At 49.7% G+C, this 19,488-nt stretch overlaps 1 protein-coding gene across 4 annotated transcripts in view; it reads right to left on the minus strand.

The window, feature by feature from the left end:
• Positions 1-3,249: 3,249 nt before the first annotated feature.
• Positions 3,250-19,488, minus strand: part of Tmtc1 (transmembrane O-mannosyltransferase targeting cadherins 1) — a 93,097-nt gene continuing 76,858 nt past the window's right edge. For 3 of the 4 annotated variants that reach the window (XM_051155617.1, XM_051155619.1, XM_051155616.1), the window contains 7 exons: positions 15,017-15,119; positions 12,699-12,834; positions 12,050-12,194; positions 10,976-11,113; positions 9,814-9,936; positions 8,320-8,397; positions 3,250-3,626 (listed from right to left, as the gene is read on the minus strand). In XM_051155617.1, the coding sequence (XP_051011574.1) occupies positions 3,486-3,626; positions 8,320-8,397; positions 9,814-9,936; positions 10,976-11,113; positions 12,050-12,194; positions 12,699-12,834; positions 15,017-15,119 (864 nt within the window). In that variant the 3' untranslated portion in view covers positions 3,250-3,485. The remainder of the gene's footprint in view (positions 3,627-8,319; positions 8,398-9,813; positions 9,937-10,975; positions 11,114-12,049; positions 12,195-12,698; positions 12,835-15,016; positions 15,120-19,488) is intronic. The other variant, XM_051155618.1, reaches the window with a different exon arrangement.

The following is a 19,488-nucleotide window of genomic DNA, read 5'->3' on the forward strand; positions in this document are numbered from 1 at the left end:
ATGACAAGAGCCAGTGTCTGCGTACCCAGCAGAAAGAGATGGCTCTGTGCCACGGGCACTACGAGTCAACAGAAAGCAGATTGTTGTGACTTGTGCGTGGCCCTCGGCACCTGGCCTGGTGCATGCACGTGGCGGGGCAGCACCTATCTGACACCCACATGTTTTCTAAGTAGGACAAATTATAGTCCAGTTGCACCAGCAGCGTAAAGCCACCCCACCCACCCACCTGCTGGTCACTCCAGGGATAATGGCCTTGGCCAACCCACCAGGCAATAACTCATTCTTTAGAACTCTGGCTCATTTTAGGTCAGTAGCGAGAAATAGAACTTTTGTGATATCACCCACATCTCCTTGGTAAAAGTCATAAACTGCGTTGAGTCATCAGCCCTGCGGGATGTGGAGGGAGTGGGTCTGAGGCAGTCAGGAGGAGTCCTAGCCGGTCCCTAGGGCAGCCGCGCTGGAGGCCCTGAGCGGGAGGCCAGGCCTCCCTCCCAGAGCATGGCGCTCTCTCTCAGGTAGAAATTGCCCGCTAACAACCACGAGAAAAGGGACGTTGCTTTCTTTTCTCCTTCAGTTCAGTCACCTCAGCTTGGCTTCCATAGGTGTGGTTTGGAATTTTTTAATTTAGCCTTGGCTGAAAGCTGCAAAAAAGGCCTGTGACGTTCTGCGGTAGGCTTCAGAAGACAACTGCACACTGGTGTAGACCAGGAACCTCTTTGCTTTGTGACAGTTTTCAAAAGAAATGAATCCATGGCTGACATGTCCCTGTGGGCAGTGTTAGAGGGCTCCCCCGGCCGGCGTGAAGTTCCAACTCCAGAACCACACAAACAAGGCCCCAGGCCCCAAAGAGCACCCGCTCCCCACGGTCTCTGCGGCCCATTCTCAGGTGTCCCACCACCAGACCAGGTTTCAATGACATTAACCACCTGAAGCCTCTGAATCGCTTCAAAAGATCCTGACTAAACAATCCCCAAACAAGCTATTCCTACAACTTCTATGCCCGAGGGCACATGGATGGTGTGCCACCTGGGTGGACGTCGCGATGATGACAGGGACTGGGCCTGAGTAAGATGAAGGGCAGGCCTGACAGAGATGGTGCAGGGAAGGGCTCTGTGCACCACAGAGGAAAGAACATCAGGAACATGGGGCTGGGGGCTTGGCTGGGGCTGCCCGTGTTCTTTGACTCCTCCTTTCCACCCAGGGCATGGCTCAGAGTTCTGAGACACAGGGCTGGATCCCGGTTAAAATAACCTTAAGAATAATTTTAGCTGAGGATAGAGCTCAGTGGGAGAGTGGTTCCTGGTGTGCACAAGGCCCTGGGACCAGTTCTCGGCACCAGGGATGACGATGAGGAGGAGGCCAAGGCTTCAGACGCGGCTCTCCATTCACCCATGGAGCACACGCCTGTGAAAAGCACATCAGATGCATATTCATGAGCAGCCAGGCTCTCTGCTTCGACTGTGGTAAGAATGACTCCCACTTATTATTCCACAAAGACAAATACCATGCTACAAGAAACACTCAGCATCTTTGGAAATAGTTTGCAATTGGTTTTCTCATAGGCAACGTATAAGCATGGAAACTGTCTCCCTGGCTCATTTTGATAAAGGATTTGAGACATCTAAGCCAACAAAGCTGACTTTGCCTTTCTTTTTAGATAGTGTTCTGGGAGATGCCAAAGTGGGCAGACAAGTGAGAACAAGACAGGCCCGGATGCAGCAGTTTCCTAGACGCCGTTTGGCCTTTTCTCTTCCGAAGTGTTCACGTGGAAACTGCCTTTCTAGCTATTCCCACAGCCGTGCACTGAGCCGTCCTGCAGCACTGTCAGTGAGGCAAAGGCATGTCAAACGCTGCAGTTCAATCTGTCCCACTACTGTTTAATGTGCCCATTTTGGTAAATACCATTTTAACAAGTGGTACTAAGATGTTACCAAGGATCCCTGCTTTCCAATGGAGAGACCAGGAATTATTTTTACAATAACCACTATTTACCTTAGGACTAAAGACTTACGTCTTAGGTGGAAAAAATAAGATCCAGGACCAATTTATGATGTGTAATGCTGACAGATAAATACAGCCTCCAAGGGAGCTATTGTGCTGGACCAAATTCCCTCACCATCCCTCAGGTAAGTTTTGGCCATTTATTTCAATTTGCCTGCTACAAAGATACTACACATAGGCATTGCATCCGATGCACAGGTGAGAAGTTTTTGCTTTCCAGCTGTCACGTCTGGTTCAGCATCAGGACCTGCCTGGCCTGAGGTGTGTTTGCTTTCAGTGACGAACCCTTCCAACCCTTCCAACTCCTATTTCTCCCTAGTTCCACTCGTTTTAGTGGCAAATGACCAATACGATTTGGGCGCCTGTTAAAGCTTTTCCTATTTTGCAGTTTTCATATTCTTGGTTTTCAGAGCTGCTATCAAAATGACTACGTACAAAGGAAAAAACCCCAAGAAATATACATATATATTAAATACTTTATAAGTTATATAATAAATAACACTAAAAATAATGTCTAATTGTGATTTCAACTTTGCCTTCCTTATTTTTAAATATAAATATATTTTTAAAAAATTATGAATTTAGCCTTTACCTTATAGATTTTTAGAGTATTCTCTATGAAGTCTCCACACTTAATAGGCAGAAAGTCACTTGTGTTTTAAATTCCAAGTTCTCACTAACCCTCAGAAGCCTGTAAACGGAGCTCTCTTCCCTCCGCTCAGTCTGTGAGGAACTCTGTAACACAAGGGGAAGAGTCCTCCATGCTCAGACATATCCTGCAGAAATAACAAATCTCACAAGCCTTGACCTCAAAAGAAAAAGCCGACCCCTTCTCTGGATGGACACTTTAACATGTCCATGCAGAGGGCACCCTGCTGCCCCACACCTCATCAGCGCCCTCCGGGGTCCCGGCCTCCTGGTTAAACACGATAGTTTCAGAGTGGAAACGTGACTCCAGTGAGGCTTGGATACAATTCTGAATGTTAAACACACCTGCACAAAGAATCAAGGATGCTGAGCTTTGCTTTTCCTGAAGAGATACAGACAGCCACACACAGTGGAGAAGACCCTCTGTGTTTTAGGCACTGGAATGGAATGCACTTCTCTTGGGGGATGTGAGACCAAGCCAGCCATCAAGTGCTCTGCGACCATGCATTCCACAGGACTCTACCTGCCCAGCAACTCTGGACTCTTGGGAATTAACTGAACTTCTTTCCCCAAGGACTGACCTCAGAGGACACAGGACTGGCGGCTTCTGCATCTGTGGGCTGCAGTCCTGGGGACTGGCAGTCGCAGAGGAGCCTGTAAAGTAAGCACTTGCTACTTCCCTTCCCTGCAGACAGGCTGCTCGCCTTTGCTGTGTCCCACTGTGTCACCAGGAGGGGACTGCCTGGCTGGCAGAGCCTGGTGTGTGTAAGCAAGGCCTCCCCCACTCTGTCCTCTTCCAGCCTGCTGAGCGCCATGTGACTGTGTCCTTCTCTGCTCTAGGTCTGATCCCGCTCTCGGACTTCCTGCAGCCTTCGCTCCAGCCGGTCCAGCTTGGCCACATTCTCCTTCAGCAGCTTGCTGTCAGGAACCAGCCCCAGGGCCCTCTCATAATAGGCCCGCGCAGACACGTAGCTTCCCTGCAGGGGGACAAAGATACAAGTGCTGCTCAGCACAACCTCTGCCTGCCAGGACCCAGGCTCCTCCAGGAGGCCTTCTTATCTCTCGGGGCTTTGGGGGAATGCAGCTGGGGAGTGTGGAGGCTGATGGCTATAGCGGAAGTTACATGGCAGACACAGGGTTCAGCTTCCCCAGTGCTGTTCCTTGTAAGCAGACAGGCTTGGTGCAGGGGTGGGGTGGGGGAGCAATAACTGAACAGACATCCACTTTTACCTTCTTAGGTTGTGTGATTGTCACCGCGAAACACAAGAGCCGCCTTTGTCTAGTGCGAGCTTTACACAGTGAGGAGACTTGCCTAGAAGACGGGCTTAGGGCTGGGCAGACGGCTCAGTGCTTCCAAGCACATGTCCTTGTAGAGGGCTGTTCACAGCATCCGCACGATGGCTCACAACCACTGTGGCTGCAGCCCAAGGCATCCAACACTCTCTCTAACCTCTGTGTCACTGCATGCACGTGGTGCACACACATACATGCAGGCAAAACACTCGTACACACAAAATAAATAAATCCTAAAAAGATAAAGATGGACTTAGGTTCTTCTCCTAGCCAGGGTATGTGGTAAGTACTGGCTAGACACTGCAGAAGGGACGAAGGAATGTGACCTCTGACCTATGAGCATACCTGCTCCCACTTCTGTCAACACTCATCTGTTTAATACCATGTGTGCCCGGGCCCAGATGGCCAGTGATAATTGCTTACAGCTAGTAGCTTTCCCTGTTCCCCTCAGGAAGCTCCTGTGGCCTGTCTCCTCTGCTCACAAAGCCTAGGACTGAGCTCCTGGGCGCCTCCCTGGGGCTGCGTAAGCATGAGGAATCGATTCCTCAAGTTGAGCAGGCAGCTCCACACACAGTCGAGGTGGAGCCCCACTAAAATCATCAGAGCCCTTTCTTTGGTCTGCTCTATGTGGGGTGCAGATATTTACACCTTCTCAGGGAAGCTGCCCAACTTCTTCCTGTTCCAAAACTACAAATTGATTCTATATTATCCTCAGCTGCAGCTCCCATGTGGATGGACACCAGAGACGTTTTAAATTTCCATCCCAATTTAAAACAACACCTCTCCAAACTAGCAGCTAATGTTTACCAATATATAAGTATTTGGTTTGTGGTTTGTGTAGCTTGCCTGACAACACAGTGAGAGCCCACAGGTTGCTATGGTGACCTCTATCATCAGTTTCTAGCTGCCTGACAACACAGTGAGAGCCCACAGGTTGCTATGGTGACCTCTATCATCAGTTTCTAGCTGCCTGACAACACAGTGAGAGCCCACAGGTTGCTATGGTGACCTCTATCATCAGTTTCTAGCTGCCTGACAACACAGTGAGAGCCCACAGGTTGCTATGGTGACCTCTATCATCAGTTTCTAGCTGCCTGACAACACAGTGAGAGCCCACAGGTTGCTATGGTGACCTCTATCATCAGTTTCTAGCTGCCTGACAACACAGTGAGAGCCCACAGGTTGCTATGGTGACCTCTATCATCAGTTTCTAGCTGCCTGACAACACAGTGAGAGCCCACAGGTTGCTATGGTGACCTCTATCATCAGTTTCTAGCTGCCTGACAACACAGTGAGAGCCCACAGGTTGCTATGGTGACCTCTATCATCAGTTTCTAGCTGCCTGACAACACAGTGAGAGCCCACAGGTTGCTATGGTGACCTCTATCATCAGTTTCTAGCTGCCTGACAACACAGTGAGAGCCCATAGGTTGCTATGGTGACCTCCATCATTGAGTAGACTGTTCGATCTCCGTGACTCACCTTCGGGTTCTCACAGTGTTTATGTATGCAGTTGGTGAAGGACAAAGTGGAACTGAAAAGGGGAAAAGGAATTGTACACTGAGAACCCAGCGGCGTCTTCTGTAGCAGGTAGACATATCTGACAACTAATGCTGAAAGTTGCCAAACAGACTTGGAACAAGGGGGCCGGCTCCGCTGCGCTGTTGGTTTGCTAACTCCAGCATGCCCCTGCGAGCCCGTGGTTTCTGTTAAGCCTAGTGCACACGCAGGCACCTGCACGCGGTGTATGCCTAGCTTCCTGAGTTCCTGGAGGCCACCTTGGATTTGGGTCTCACCCTTGACCCTGGTGCTGCCTCAGATCACCTGGCTTCTCTCCCTGCTTACACAGCGTCTAGTCTGCCTTTTCTCTCTCGAATTGCTCTTTTTTGATTAAACTGTGTTTATTTTTAAGTCATATCCTTTAAGTCAATGGCTCCAATTCTGTGATGTAGGAATTGAAATGATCTGACGTCTAGAACTGAATTCTACTTAAAACTGTCACACCTATCAGTCATGCCGGACACATTTCCTGTGCCCAGCTGCTGTGGCCAGTCGCTGCACCCTGGACAGTGAAGATACAGAACACGCTCATCGTCACAGAGAGCTCTCCAGGTGACAACACCCATAGGCACAGGCGGCCGTCATGAAGCGGTGCTGAAACAATGCTGTGAAATGCGGCTTGGACGGTGGATCCTACCAGACCCTGAGCTTCCAACCCATCTGCTGCATTTTACATACAAGGCCACGGAACGTCCCTAACCCCAACAGTACAAACTGTCCCAAGTCTGGCACTTTCTGAGCAGACAAGATGCCATAAATAGAAGATTCTGTAACCGACCTCATGGAGTGGCCTATCTGCCGAGTTACATGCAGACACTGAAAACACCCTATGCAAGGACCAGCCACGTCGCTGAAAGGTGGAGTAGATTTTGAATTGGCTTTGGCTCTCCACACCTGAGGTACTTCAGGTCACAAGCACTGACCTTGGACACAGTGAGTTATGTGTGTCCTTCCTCCCTAGGGCAGTCAGAAGTCTCAGCCTTCACCACCTCCTGACTCTTCACCTCCATAAGCCTCGGAGGCTCACAAGCTCTAGGATGAGTAACAATGTGACAAACACTCCTTACAGAAGACACAGGGCGCTCAGGTTGTTCCTGCACGCCTACAGCCATAACCCTGCATGATTATGGTGGCCTCAGAATGACGCGCTGTGCCCACCAGGCACATTTACATCAGATTGCATCACTCAGATTTACCACAGAACTGTCATGAACGTGGGGTTTCTATTGCACAGGTTAATCCATGGTCTGTGCAGTGACAAGAGGGTGACTGTTTTAAATGAATGCCAGTTACATTTGAAAATAACACACTCAATAGACATCTCTTCACTCTCCAGAGCTCAGTCCTGTGGACTTACGTAGTAATTACACTATCTCCTCTTTTGGACGTTCTTGGGTACGTCCTTTCTAATTCCTCAAGTTAACAGCCAAACTCTAACTTCTGGCTTATTCCATTTGAGAAAGTTGTACCTCATTTTAAAAAACAACTTCTAAATATGTCACTTAAAATTTTAAAACACTGCACTATTCTAAAGCAAGTCCACTTGCTTCACAGTGAGGTGCTGCTGAACATCCCACTGCACCGCGCAGACCAGGGCGTGGGTCTGTGACCCCACAATCAGGTAGGCTGTCCTGTTATCCACGCAGCCACATGTCCCTTTCACTTTGCTGTCTAAGAATGCTCAGGTACCTGTGGAAGGAAAGCAGTGGCAGGACTCTTGGAATTTGCATCACTACACTGTCCTTCATCCCCGAAGAGTCTGAGAGAAGCCCAAGGGTAAGTCACCTCAGCAAGTCTGTGAAAAGTCCCTCAAGGACCCAGCTCACTTGGCACAAAAGCCCAAGGCCCTGGGGATCTGTTCAGGCCTCAACTCCCACCTTCTCATCTCCTCTGAGCAGCCATGTTGTCTGCTCATCATTTTCCAGACACACTGAGCACCTTCCACCTGAGGCCTCTACATGTGGTCCTTCCTTGCCCACCCAGCTTCATCCCCTCAGGCCTCTGCACTCTTCAGGAGCCTCTTCTAAGTGCCCTGCCAACACTCTCTCTCCTTTCCTTATTTTTCTTCATACACTTACCATCTGACATGCTCTAGGCATGTACATATGCATGTGTGTCCAGCCATCTGACATGCTCTAGGCATGTACATATGCATGTGTGTCCAGCCATCTGACATGCTCTAGGCATGTACATATGCATGTGTGTCCATGTGTATTCACTGCCTATCCCTCCAGCAGGCCAGGCGTTTCTGTCCTGTCTGATCACTGTTACATGCCCAGGGTGTCATGTGCACCTGGCAGGCAGGATGGACGCCCAGTCGAGATGTTGGCAGGATGAATGAGGATGTGCAGAATGAATCACGGCACATCTCTGACTTCACCGGCTACTAACAACACCTCCCACCCACGGTCACTTTCAATCATGCTTAGCAGAAAGACTCACCCAAAGTTAACTTTAGGGAGTGGAGACTAAAGCAGGCAAATGTGTTTTCCACTAAAAGGTTATGGAATAAAAAAATGTTTTCAACATGGAAAATAAAGGGGCAGGAGAGATGGCTTGGCAGTGAAGGGTGCACACTGCTCTTACAGAAGGCCCTCCTTCAGCTCACAGTGCCCAGGCTGGGCGTCTCATGAAGGCCTGTAGCCCCAGCTTGAGGGGACCCGCCAATGCCCTTTCTGGCCTCTGAGCCCCGTGACACTTACTATCAAGAAAACACAGCTCGTGTGCATGTTTCTTATAAATGCCTCTGTCTTAAATATCCAGATGAACAGTGCTCCTGACCAGGTAGGGCGAGAGTGCAATGAGTGCCATTCCTACCTGCATGTGCCTGATGCCGCCCATGTTCATCCACGCCTGCGCCTGGCCAGGGTCGAGGGTCACAGCAGCTTCATAGCTCTGAGCAGACAAGGAAGGAGTCACGTCACGGCATGGGGAGCATCCAAAGTGCCACAGAGCTGTGCAAACCCGCCCAAACGGAGACCCTGAGAGTTGACAGCCACATGGCAAGTGGCGAATCTACTGTTACTCTTTTCAGAGTTGATGGTTTTGAAGTGGGGGGGGGGGGCGGTCTGCGTGAGGGGACCCAGGCGATTCTGTGACAGCACATGTCTGGCCTGCCTGTGGAGACCCAGGGATTTCTGAAAGGGCTTACTTCTCCGATTCTGCAGGGAAACTGTGTGTGTGGCTTTCTTTACCATAGATGAGCTGGTGAGGAACACTTGTGTTGAGATTACAGAATCCAATGAGTGTAGTTCAGTACAGAGCATACGCCCAGCCAGTATGAGGCCCTGGGCTGGATCCCCAGCACTCAAAAATATAGGGGAGGGGGATAAAAATCATGGAACCTGAGGTGTTCTCCAGAGCAGCCTAACCATGGCCCAATGTCCCTTCACCCCCAACTAGTTGCTAAGCTCCTAAAGCAGCATGCTAACATCTTTATGTCATTTTATCTTTATATCATTTTATGGGGATCAGAATACCTGTCTTTTTCTTTTGCCCTTTGGAAGTTCCTCAAAGATGGAACGTGGTGGCGCACTTCTATAATTCTAGCTGCTCTGGGGCAAATGACTGGTACCTTAATGCTGAAGGTGTTAAATTTGTTTTGTTTTGAGACAGAGTCTCTTATTATAGCCTTGTTGCCCTAGAGCTCACTGGCTTGAACCTGCGATCCTATTGCCTCTGCCTCCAGATACGTTCCTACATCCTGCTGACGTGGTAATGTTCTTAAACACTGAGTGTGGGGGTGGGGGTGGGGGGGAGTGCATGCACACCACTGTGAACATGCGGACGTAGAGACCAATTTGCAGGAGTCAGGACTCTCCTTCCACCACGGGGTCCCAGGTGGTCAGGCTGGGAGACAAGTGCCCTTACACACTGAACATCTTGCCATCCATGATCTGGTACTTATTAAACTTCAGAAGAAAAGTCACATGAGAATGCATGATCTGGAGGGAGGGGCTTCCGGAGGGAAAGGGGAAATCTAGAGGTGGTGGCAGGTGTCACAGACATGGAAATGCCCAAAGTTCCAGGCCAGCTGTGGTGGAGGTTCTTGCAGACAAAACAGACAGGGTAGGCGGGCTCCTTAGAATTACAGAATATAAAACACTTAGAATGCTTTCTATCATGGTAACTCAAAAGAGAATGCATAGGTTTCTGTGAGTCCATGAACCTGGGGGCCTAAATGCAATGAGTCTGTAACACAGCCAATCACTGAGAAGATTCGCTCTGCGAACCATCAGTGACTGAGATTCCCTTATCACCTGCAGTCGGTATTTAACCCTGCAACTGTAATGACAGTTTGCTTGTTTTTACCTCAAAAGCTTTGTCCAGAATGTTCTGCTCTCTTAGCTGGTTTCCTTTTGTGAAGAGAAGTTCCGATGTGACCTTTGGGTCCTTGGGCTTCAGCTGAAGAGCCTTGTCTATGGCCTCGAGCGCCTGCAGCAGTGGGAGAGGATCAGGAGGGGCCGAGGGAGGTGGCCTGGCTTAGAGAGCAGCAGTCACACCTCGGTTCATACCTGACACACAGAGAGCACTTTCTACACTCCCATTTTCTCATTGGGAATTAACAGCTCCAGAAAAATCATTTCCATAACCCTCGGGTTCCCCATTCACAGAGGGACAAGGATCAAACATCTTGATCACTTTCCAAGGAGGCTGCACGGCTGCAGAGGGCTTGCCCCGATCACATGGCCTCTTGGACCCCTTGGCCCCTGGAGCCTGGCCTGCCTTTCCACACAGACATTGCTTAGATGCACAATTCTGCCTTTCTGTTAAAACTCCAAAGTTTATCCTAAGATCATGGCCTTTCCCTGGGTGTGAATGCTGGGGTGGGCAGGTGGGGTCCAGTCATGTTTGCATCTTGAGCTGTGTGCTCTGTCCCTGGCCTCCCGATCCACCATGCCATGTAGAAGCCTGGCCTCACCTCCCCAGGTGCTCTGGGTCTCCATGGGATGCTTGGTGCCCCTCCTTCTGATCTCACCAATCACATTTGTCTTTGATTTCTTGACCAGTCTTTGCTTCTCTCTCTAAATAAGTTCCCTTATGACCAGGACTGCATTTCCCCCATCCTACCTACCTTACACCTGGAGTCTACCACACCTTGCAGGCATTTAAAAAAAGATTAAGAGTCCCAGGACTGACATGAGGGCTGCATCAAGCATTAGGAATTGGAGAGCATGCAGGGGCTAGGCATGTGGAAACAAACTAGATAAAGTGTCTGCAGACCAAAGAAGAGCCAAGCATGTGCTGTCTCAAGATGTGTCAGGAGCTGAGAGGTATCTGAGGAAAGCTCCCAGTGGGTAGGATGTGCACAGCGATGCTCTCAAGGCTTCATGGCCTTGTGAACATAGTGCTGGAGGGTCATTTGGTGTATGCGTTTTTCTATGCCCACATAGCTCTGAGAGCCCCTTTCTACCTGGTCCCGGCACTCCTGCTTGCTTTGGAGGCTGAGAGCATGGAAGAGGGTGTTCCTCACCTTCTCATGGTGCTCCTGCTTGCTGTAGATTGCTGACAGCAGGCGGTAGCATTCCAGGCATCTGGGCTCCTCAGACACTATGTGGAGGGTTATCTCTTCAGCTTTTGCAGTCTGACCCATCACTGCTAAAACCTGTGCCTGCAAAACCACAGGGCATTGAGCTTAGAAGACACTGAGTCACTCCTTGGCAGATGGAACAGCCTCTGCAGAGAGGTGTATGCAAAGCATCCCAACACAAAGCTGAGGTGCTGAATGAGTGCAGCAGGGGGCTCAGCATTAGGCTGCAGATGCACGCATGCCTTTGGGTGCCAATGACGGAAGAGCCACAGATCCTCAGTAAATAGCGTGAGTCTTTAAAAACGTGGAAACATGCCAGGAGGTAGTTCCCTATCATCCGGGTGGAACGTGTTTGTAAGAGTCTGATTTAGGAAGAAGGAAGCATGGAATTCAAGGGCTGGTGGCATTAAGTGCCTGAGTTCGGTCACCACGCTGCAGTTAATGAGGGAATACCCTTACTCACAGGAAAACCATAGGAAGTAAGTTGGAGATAAAGGGGCCCCCATCTACAACAAACCATCATGCCAGCAAAGACACACTAGGAACAGAAGCATGCAGATACCTCTAAGCATTTCCATGCACACACCTGTCTATTCACATTCACATACAAACAAGCGGGAGAGACAAACAGATACATCGAAGGGTCCAAAACTAGTGGATCTGGGTGGAGTGTTCCAGAGGACTTCCTTTTTGTTTGGTTTGGTCTAGTTTGGTGCTGGTGACTAGAACCCAGGCCCTGTGCACACCAGGCAAGCACTCTGCCACTGCCCAGTGCTCCCTTGCAACTCCTCCTCCGGGAAGTCTGGGGTTACTTGGAAACGGGGGGGGGGGGGGGCGGCTCGAATTGTGTGCTAGGCTGCACTGGGCCACCTGCACATCACACAGCCCTGGGCCAGGGTTCTCAGCTCTGGTCTTGTGTGCTAGGCTGCACTGGGCCACCAGCACATCACACAGCCCTGGGCCAGGGTTCTCAGCTCTCCATTTGCAGGTGCACCTTGTATCACTTTCTCTCCTCACCAGTGCCAGGCGCAGATCCCTCTGGGAAGGCTGGAGTGAGACAGCTTCCCGGTAGACCTCCAGAGCCTCCTTGTGTCGGCCAGTGTTGTAATAGAGTGCTCCCAAAGGTGACAGGACCTCAGCTGTGCGGGCCACCTGCAGGGCGCTACAGGAAGAAAGGCAGACGGATGTTTCCTTCTGGTGGCCATGTTCCCAAAGGCCTGTGCCTAGGCGGAAGGAGCACTGTTCATCAGACACTTGCTGGAGCACGGTCTGTTTATGGATCAAGGTCACACCATATCCTGGGTGAGCACCTCCAGTGACCTACTAACACGGCGACTGGGTTTCAAGAGTTTGTATCAGCAATGGCGACTGGCGTGTTCAGGGTCTGACACAGTGGCAGCCTTATTATACCTGTTTCTAGCATTGACATGGCTGCTTCAGTTTGTGCTGTCACCCACAGCTCCAGAAAACTGGGCAAATTGAGTCGAAAATGCCACCCCAACCTCAAAGAGCACTGCAGCCTCGGCAGTGGAGGACACTGCCATGAGCACGGGACTACACCGTCTCCTGCTGGCAATTACGCCTGTCCTGACAACCTGTCTGTCCCCGTGACTAAGGACCTGTGAGAAACCCCAGGAGGCTGAGCAAGTGGAGGGGAGGACTGTACCGTCTGTACCACTCTTCAGCCATGCTGTTCTCTCCCAGGGACCTGTAGAGTCGGCCCAGATTCACCACAGCCACGTGATGGCTTGGGCTGAGCTGGATGGCCTGCTGGTAGTGAGCCACGGCCTTCTCTGGGAAGCCTGCAGTATGGTGGGGGGAGGGCGGGGGGTGGGAGAGAACAGACCACAGGGATGAGCGGCATGGCTGCCAGTCTCTCTTCTGAGCTATGCCCTTCTTTCTCAGCATGGCAGTGTCATACCATTACATATGCTGTTTGTGATCAGCTTGAATTTTGGCCTCTTATGCTTGCCACTGCCTAACTTTGACCCATTTCATTCTTCACCAAGATTCCAAAGAAATTAATAACAAGTAAGCAATGTTTGTTTGTTTGTTGAGACACAGTCTTACCCTTTAGCTCAGGCTGGCCTAGAAACCATTACGTAGCCTAGGCTGGCCTTGAACCCATGGAAATTCCACAGCTTCAATCTAAGTGCTATGATGACAGGCATCGGCCCCCACACCTGACCATGGCTATTTATCTAGAACATTGTTGCTCCCATTTACACAAAATAGAGCAGGCCACCGAGCGAGAGCACAGGCCTCGGGAGAGTCTAAATGTCTGTCTACATTCACAGGACCAAAGGGTACACTGCTTTAAGCAACATGTGACATGCTCCCTTGAAAACCTTTTGTAAACCACACATTAGTCAATGCTACACACACACACACACACACACACACACACACACACACACACACACCTGCTGCAGGTACACAAGGACGTCAAAGTGAGATCCAGTGGAAATTGATTATCTCCTTCTGCCATGTGGGCCCCAGGAATCAACTCAGGTCGCCAGGCTTAGGGACGAGCACCTTACCCACTGAGCCATCATGCAGGCGTCAATGGTATACATTTACTGTGACTTTAAACACAGTAGAATGTTACCTTGCATCTGCCCAGTGTGTATAGTAAAACCTTGCTGTTCATGTGGCCTCCTCAGATTTTAGGACCCTATTTAGCTGCCTCTTGGGATTCAAGAAGTATTTTTATTTAAATCACCAAAACAAAATGATCTCTTTGCAGGTACAGACACTAAAGCCTAAAGACCTTAAGAGACATGAAGACAATTCCAGGACAAGTGAGGACAAACCCAGAGTGAGAATCAACTCTCCCTGGTCCAAGAAGGGTCCAGAGATGCTTCCAAGGAACCAGCTAAGTGACAGTTTCAGGATAGCCAAGCGTGACACACTGGATCCCAGGTCTACACAGCATCTTCCCAGTTCAGCCAACTGTGACACACTGGATCCCCAGGTCTACACAGCATCTTCCCAGCTCAGCCATTTGTGACACACTGGATCCCCAGGTCTACACAGCATCTTCCCAGCTCAGCCAACTGTGACACACTGGATCCTCAGGTCTACACAGCATCTTCCCAGCTCAGCCATCTGTGACACACTGGATCCCAGGTCTACACAGCATCTTCCAGATACACTCTGTTTAAATATGGTCTTATGTAGGATCATGTCATAGGGTCATCAGTGTTGTCAGGATTCTCTTCAGAGGATCTCGTGAACCTGATGTTGAACTGAAGGCACAAGCTATAGTGCAGGCAGGTGTCTTCCTACTTTAATGATGTGTTATGTGACTGATGCCCCAGCAGGGGGCACCACACAACAATTTTATATGCAAAATGAAGCTTGATTTCCCTAGATGATCCAAATGTAAGTTTACATTCTATTAAACAGAAAAGCTTCACGCATCCTCAAAAATGAAAATCCTTTCAAGAACTCAATATGAAAAATAATGATCAGAATTGAATTCTCCTGTAGGGCAGACAGTCTCTGAACCAACAGGACAGAATGGCACTTTTGTGTTAAAGCCGGGTGTCATCACATTACTTCTGCGGATTCAATTATACACCAACAGTGTGTGGCTCTACAAATCACAAAGCACACAGAATCTGTGCCCAGTTCTGCCCATCACAGGGCACCACTGTGTCAATTGCTAGAACATATTCTGGAATGTACATCCAGGAAAAGTTCCAGAGGCTTAACAGAGTCAGTTGCAGAGACCAGCCACATCTGCGGGAAGCTGGGTCTGGAGGCGGGTTCTGCACTGAGTACAGCGCTGATGCTCAGCCCTGTGGGTGTGGTGGTAAGAAAAACAGGACTCCTAGGCTTATGGCAAAGCCACTTCCTGCTCTGGGGAGACAGGATTTAGAGAAATGACAGCCTAGCAGCGCAGGGTGGTCCGGAGGATAAGCCACCTGTGCAGCTGGTGACTGCCACTGGCACGTGAGAGAGAAAAGGCATCTCACTCACCAGAGTCAACCAAGAAAACTGCATAGTTGTTGTGTAAGTCTGAGCTGTCTGGACAGTTCTTTATTCCAGCCTGGTAGACGTCCTCGGCTTCTTTAAATCTTTCCTTTAGGAAAACAAACAAAAAAAAAAAAGTTTTGTAAAATTAACAATACAGTGAAGACTCAAAGTGAGCAAGGAAAAGAGAAACTTATTACTGAGTCTTGCTTATATACCAGGCACTAAGAAAAATACCTTGATCTTTGCCTGAATCCAAATCTGCACTACCCATGCACTGGTGTGGGTGCGCTTAGTCCCTCCTGCGCAAACGCGCTGACGCTGACCAAGACGCAGCATCTGTGGACTCAGACCTGCAGACCCAGACAAGGTCTGAGAATTTTTTTTAATAATTAAAAAAAAAAGGCTTTTAATTACTTATATAGCATCCAGTTCACATTACAGATGGCTGTGAGCCACCATGTTGATGCTGGGAATCGAACTCAGGACCTTTGGAAGAGCAGGCGGTGTTCTTAACCTCTGAGCCATCTCTCCAGCCCTGAGGTTCCTCCTTCTTCACCCTGGTGACTCTAGTGGAAATGCTGGTTATCAGTGCAGGGGTTGAGGCATGGAGAGGCGGCTGCTGGCATGGAGGCAGAGCACTAGGGGGTTGACAACTGCAGAAGCTTGGAGGACTGTCCACAGCAAGGTGTAGTTAATGTACAGGAGCTGTGTGGTGGGGTCTCCCCACAATACAAAACAGTGCCTGACACAGCGACAGGTCTGGACTAGCCGTGTGCTCTTTCTAACCCATGAAGCAAGGCAGTCACACAGTGGAGCACTGGGAAGCTCCAGAGGCGTGTCTGTGGCAGCCCTGGGAAGCTGGGGATGCCCCACGCCTGTGGCTTCATAACGTCCTGCTGACTTTGCTAAGAAACCACTCAGGACACAGCAGCCCCAAGATGAAGGTGCCCAAGGGGCCTGCCTCCCGCCTCATCACTCTGACCCCGTTACCTTCAAGTGATCACAGGGCTTTTCTGAGAAATACTCTACCAATATTTGATGTCTCATTTTCTCTCACATGCGACTGAAATGAATCAACTGACTTGGCATGCTTCCCCCCTGAGGAAGTGTTTGGCACTTTCTAGTCCTGCGTGTGTGTGTGTCCCAGCAGACGGTGAGCAATGTGTGTGTGAGAGCAGAGTGAAAGAGCGGACAACAACCAAGAGGGCACAGCACTGGGAGGGACAGCAGCATATGTGCCATACAGAAGAGGGCACAGCACTGGGAGGGACAGCAGCACACACACCATACAGAAGAGGGCACAGCACTGGGAGGGACAGCAGCACATGTGCCATACAGAAGAGGGGGAGAGGACAGGGGTTAAATTGCTAACTGGCATGGAAGCAGGGGTGGGGGTGGGGGAGCACAGGGAGGAGGGGGAGGGGAATAAGGGAAAGGGAAGGGGTAGGAATAGGTTAAGCAAAGTGAGGATTGTGAGAAAGCCTTATGGAAACCCACTACAGACAGAAAAAAAAAAAGTCAAAATACAATGTTTAAAAAGGAGTTCAAAGAGAGGTGCGTGCATGAGTGCACAAAGCAGCTCCCAGAAAGCCGAGGTGGAAACCATAAGGTACCAGTGGGCAGCTGATCGCTCCTGCAGGAGGGAGACCATTGTTTTAGGGAGGTTGCCCATGCTCTGGTGGGTGGTCCCACAGCAGACGCAGGACAGAGCTAACTGAACTCGGTGGGCTATGTAAGGGAAAAGAAGGCGGCATGAGATGGGAAAGGGGTGTTAGGGAAACGGTGGGGGGGCAGCGAGGAGACAGTGAGGGCTGAATACGACCACGTTACACTGTACACGTGTATGAACTGCACAAAGAACACATTAGAAAGAGCATAAGAGTCTCTACAGAAGGCACGCGGGGACCAGGAAGAGGACATGTACACGTGTAAACAACGGAAGTGTCACTGCCCCATCCTCTACTCTCACAGGCGTGAGATCCACATGGCTGGAAAGGCGTTCCCCCTCAGGCTTCATGCATTGGTTTACAGTGCCCACCCCTAGCCACACCGGCTCCAGTCACCAGACATTGTCCTTGCTGCGGTGCCCTTCCTGCCTGCTGCAGGGCACTCCCCTCGCCTGCTCCAGCATCCCCACTCCATGACAGGACTTGCTACTTGAGGAATCTGTGGTTCTTAATGGGATTTGTGCACTCAGTCACCAAGAGCTAAATAATTAAACCAATAATTCTTACATTAGGGTTCATTCCAAGTTGACTTAGCTGTTGAGTGTGCCTGACGCGGGTCACGGTGCACTGCAGAAGGCGAGAAACCGGCTCCATCCCTCCCTCTGACTCACATGTTAGATCTCAATAGTCTTTCACTCTGGTGTTAAATAAATCACATCGCCAAATACATGAAAGGAAAATATTTTATAACTGTTTTCATATTAATTGAGAGTTTCAATAGGCTTTAAACCTGACGTTAGTGATAATTTACAGTGATCGTGTTAATCCCACAGATAGGAGGAGAAAAACACTGACCTAAATCATTATAGCAAAATTAATTAAGGCAAGCAATTAATTAAAGTAAGCTTTTAAACTTGTGTACATGAGCTGTCTCCCTGTAAGGCAGGGTTTGAGGAAGCCAGGCTTTTATAGTTCGGGGGTAGGGGGCTCCTAAATAGGGAATCTGGTGTGTGCAATAGGCGGGGCTAGGCTACAGGAGCAGAGCATAAGAATACGCATTAGTCTCAATAACCTCCTGGACATGGCTGCAAGCTGGGCATAACAACATGTATAGTCATAGGTGGTCATATAACCTTTTGAAACAAAGGTAGGGTGGCAATATGGTTATAAACTCCCCTTTGAAATAAGGACATGACGTCATTCCTGGAACATGGAGTTCAGAGCCATTTGCAGTTAAGGTCAGTTATAGGTGGGCAGAGCCCAATCCTTGAGGAACAGAGCTTTAATGGTAAACAGGGATGAACCTAGTTTCTCTTTGCTATGAGATGGGTTTTAAGCCTAAAATGGAGGCAGGCAAGTTCTTCAACCAGAATCATAAACAGTGTTGATTTCATTTTCTTTACTGCTAATGTAATGCAGAGTTATGTGGTATGAGCTGGATGGTTATATGTCCCTCTGGGCTCAGGATTGTTTACAGCCCTGTCTGTGAAGCTCGGCACCTTCCTCTGATGCTGATGGCGATGAGGGGGGAGCACGGCAGAAGACAGGAGCACTCACCTTCTCCAGTGCAGCTAACACCTCAGGAGTAGAATCCCAGGGTTTCCCCGCAGGTTCTGACCACCTTGTGTAGTCTGGACCCTGCCGGTCACAGATCTAGGCTGGCTGGCCAGTGAGCCTCAGGGGTGGTCCTGCCTCCACCTCCCCAGGGCTGAGGTTACAAACACAGCTCATCACACTCTGCTTTGTCCATGGCCTCTGGAGATCACACTCTGGTCCTAAGCAGGCACTGGAGTCACTGAGACAGCATCCTAGCCTCATGACCCCACCCCCAATACTGTTCTTTACTTCCCACTATGACAAATTACCTGCTCCTAACATGGTCTCTGCTGTTTGAAATCCAAAGTCCCTTTCCTATCCTGGGTGTCCACCCACCTACCCTGCCCATGTGGACGTCATTTACACGCTCCATGGCACTCAAGATCACGCACCTCTGGTGAGGAGTGCGCTGGCCCTGCTCTGTGAGGAGCGCACACAGGGGCCTGGCACGAGAGGTATGTGCTAGTGTTTTACCTCTCAGACTGTATCGTCATGAAGTAATTCAGACACTACTTCTGTTTCTTCTGACACAGTGTCTCAATCTGCAGCTTAGGATGGTTCTGACGGCAGCAGTTCTCCAAGTGCTGTGATTACAGGTATGAGCTACCACACCAAACTCAAAATATTGTTTTGAAAAGCTACCAGGGAAAAAAGTTTAGCTACAGAGTGGGGGGTGCCGGGAGGAAACAGCCACCACCAGATAACTAACAGCTGACCCTGTAGTGTATACACTGTAACACATCTCTAACCAGTGAGAAGGCTTAGATAACTAACCTCTGGCGCTGCAGTGTATACACTGTAACACACCTCTAACCAGTGAGTAGGCTTAGATAACTAACATCTGGCGCTGCAGTGTATACACTGTAACACACCTCTAACCAGTGAGTAGGCTTAGATAACTAACCTCTGGCGCTGCAGTGTATACACTGTAACACACCTCTAACCAGTGAGTAGGCTTAGATAACTAACCTCTGGCGCTGCAGTGTATACACTGTAACACACCTCTAACCAGTGAGTAGGCTTAGATAACTAACATCTGGCGCTGCAGTGTATACACTGTAACACACCTCTAACCAGTGAGTAGGCTTAGATAACTAACCTCTGGCGCTGCAGTGCATACACTGTAACACACCTCTAACCAGTGAGTAGGCTTAGATAACTAACCTCTGGCGCTGCAGTGTATACACTGTAACACACCTCTAACCAGTGAGT

The sequence above is a fragment of the Acomys russatus genome, chromosome 13, assembly GCF_903995435.1.
Source record: "Acomys russatus chromosome 13, mAcoRus1.1, whole genome shotgun sequence".
In the NCBI taxonomy this organism is placed as follows: Eukaryota; Metazoa; Chordata; class Mammalia; order Rodentia; family Muridae; genus Acomys; species Acomys russatus.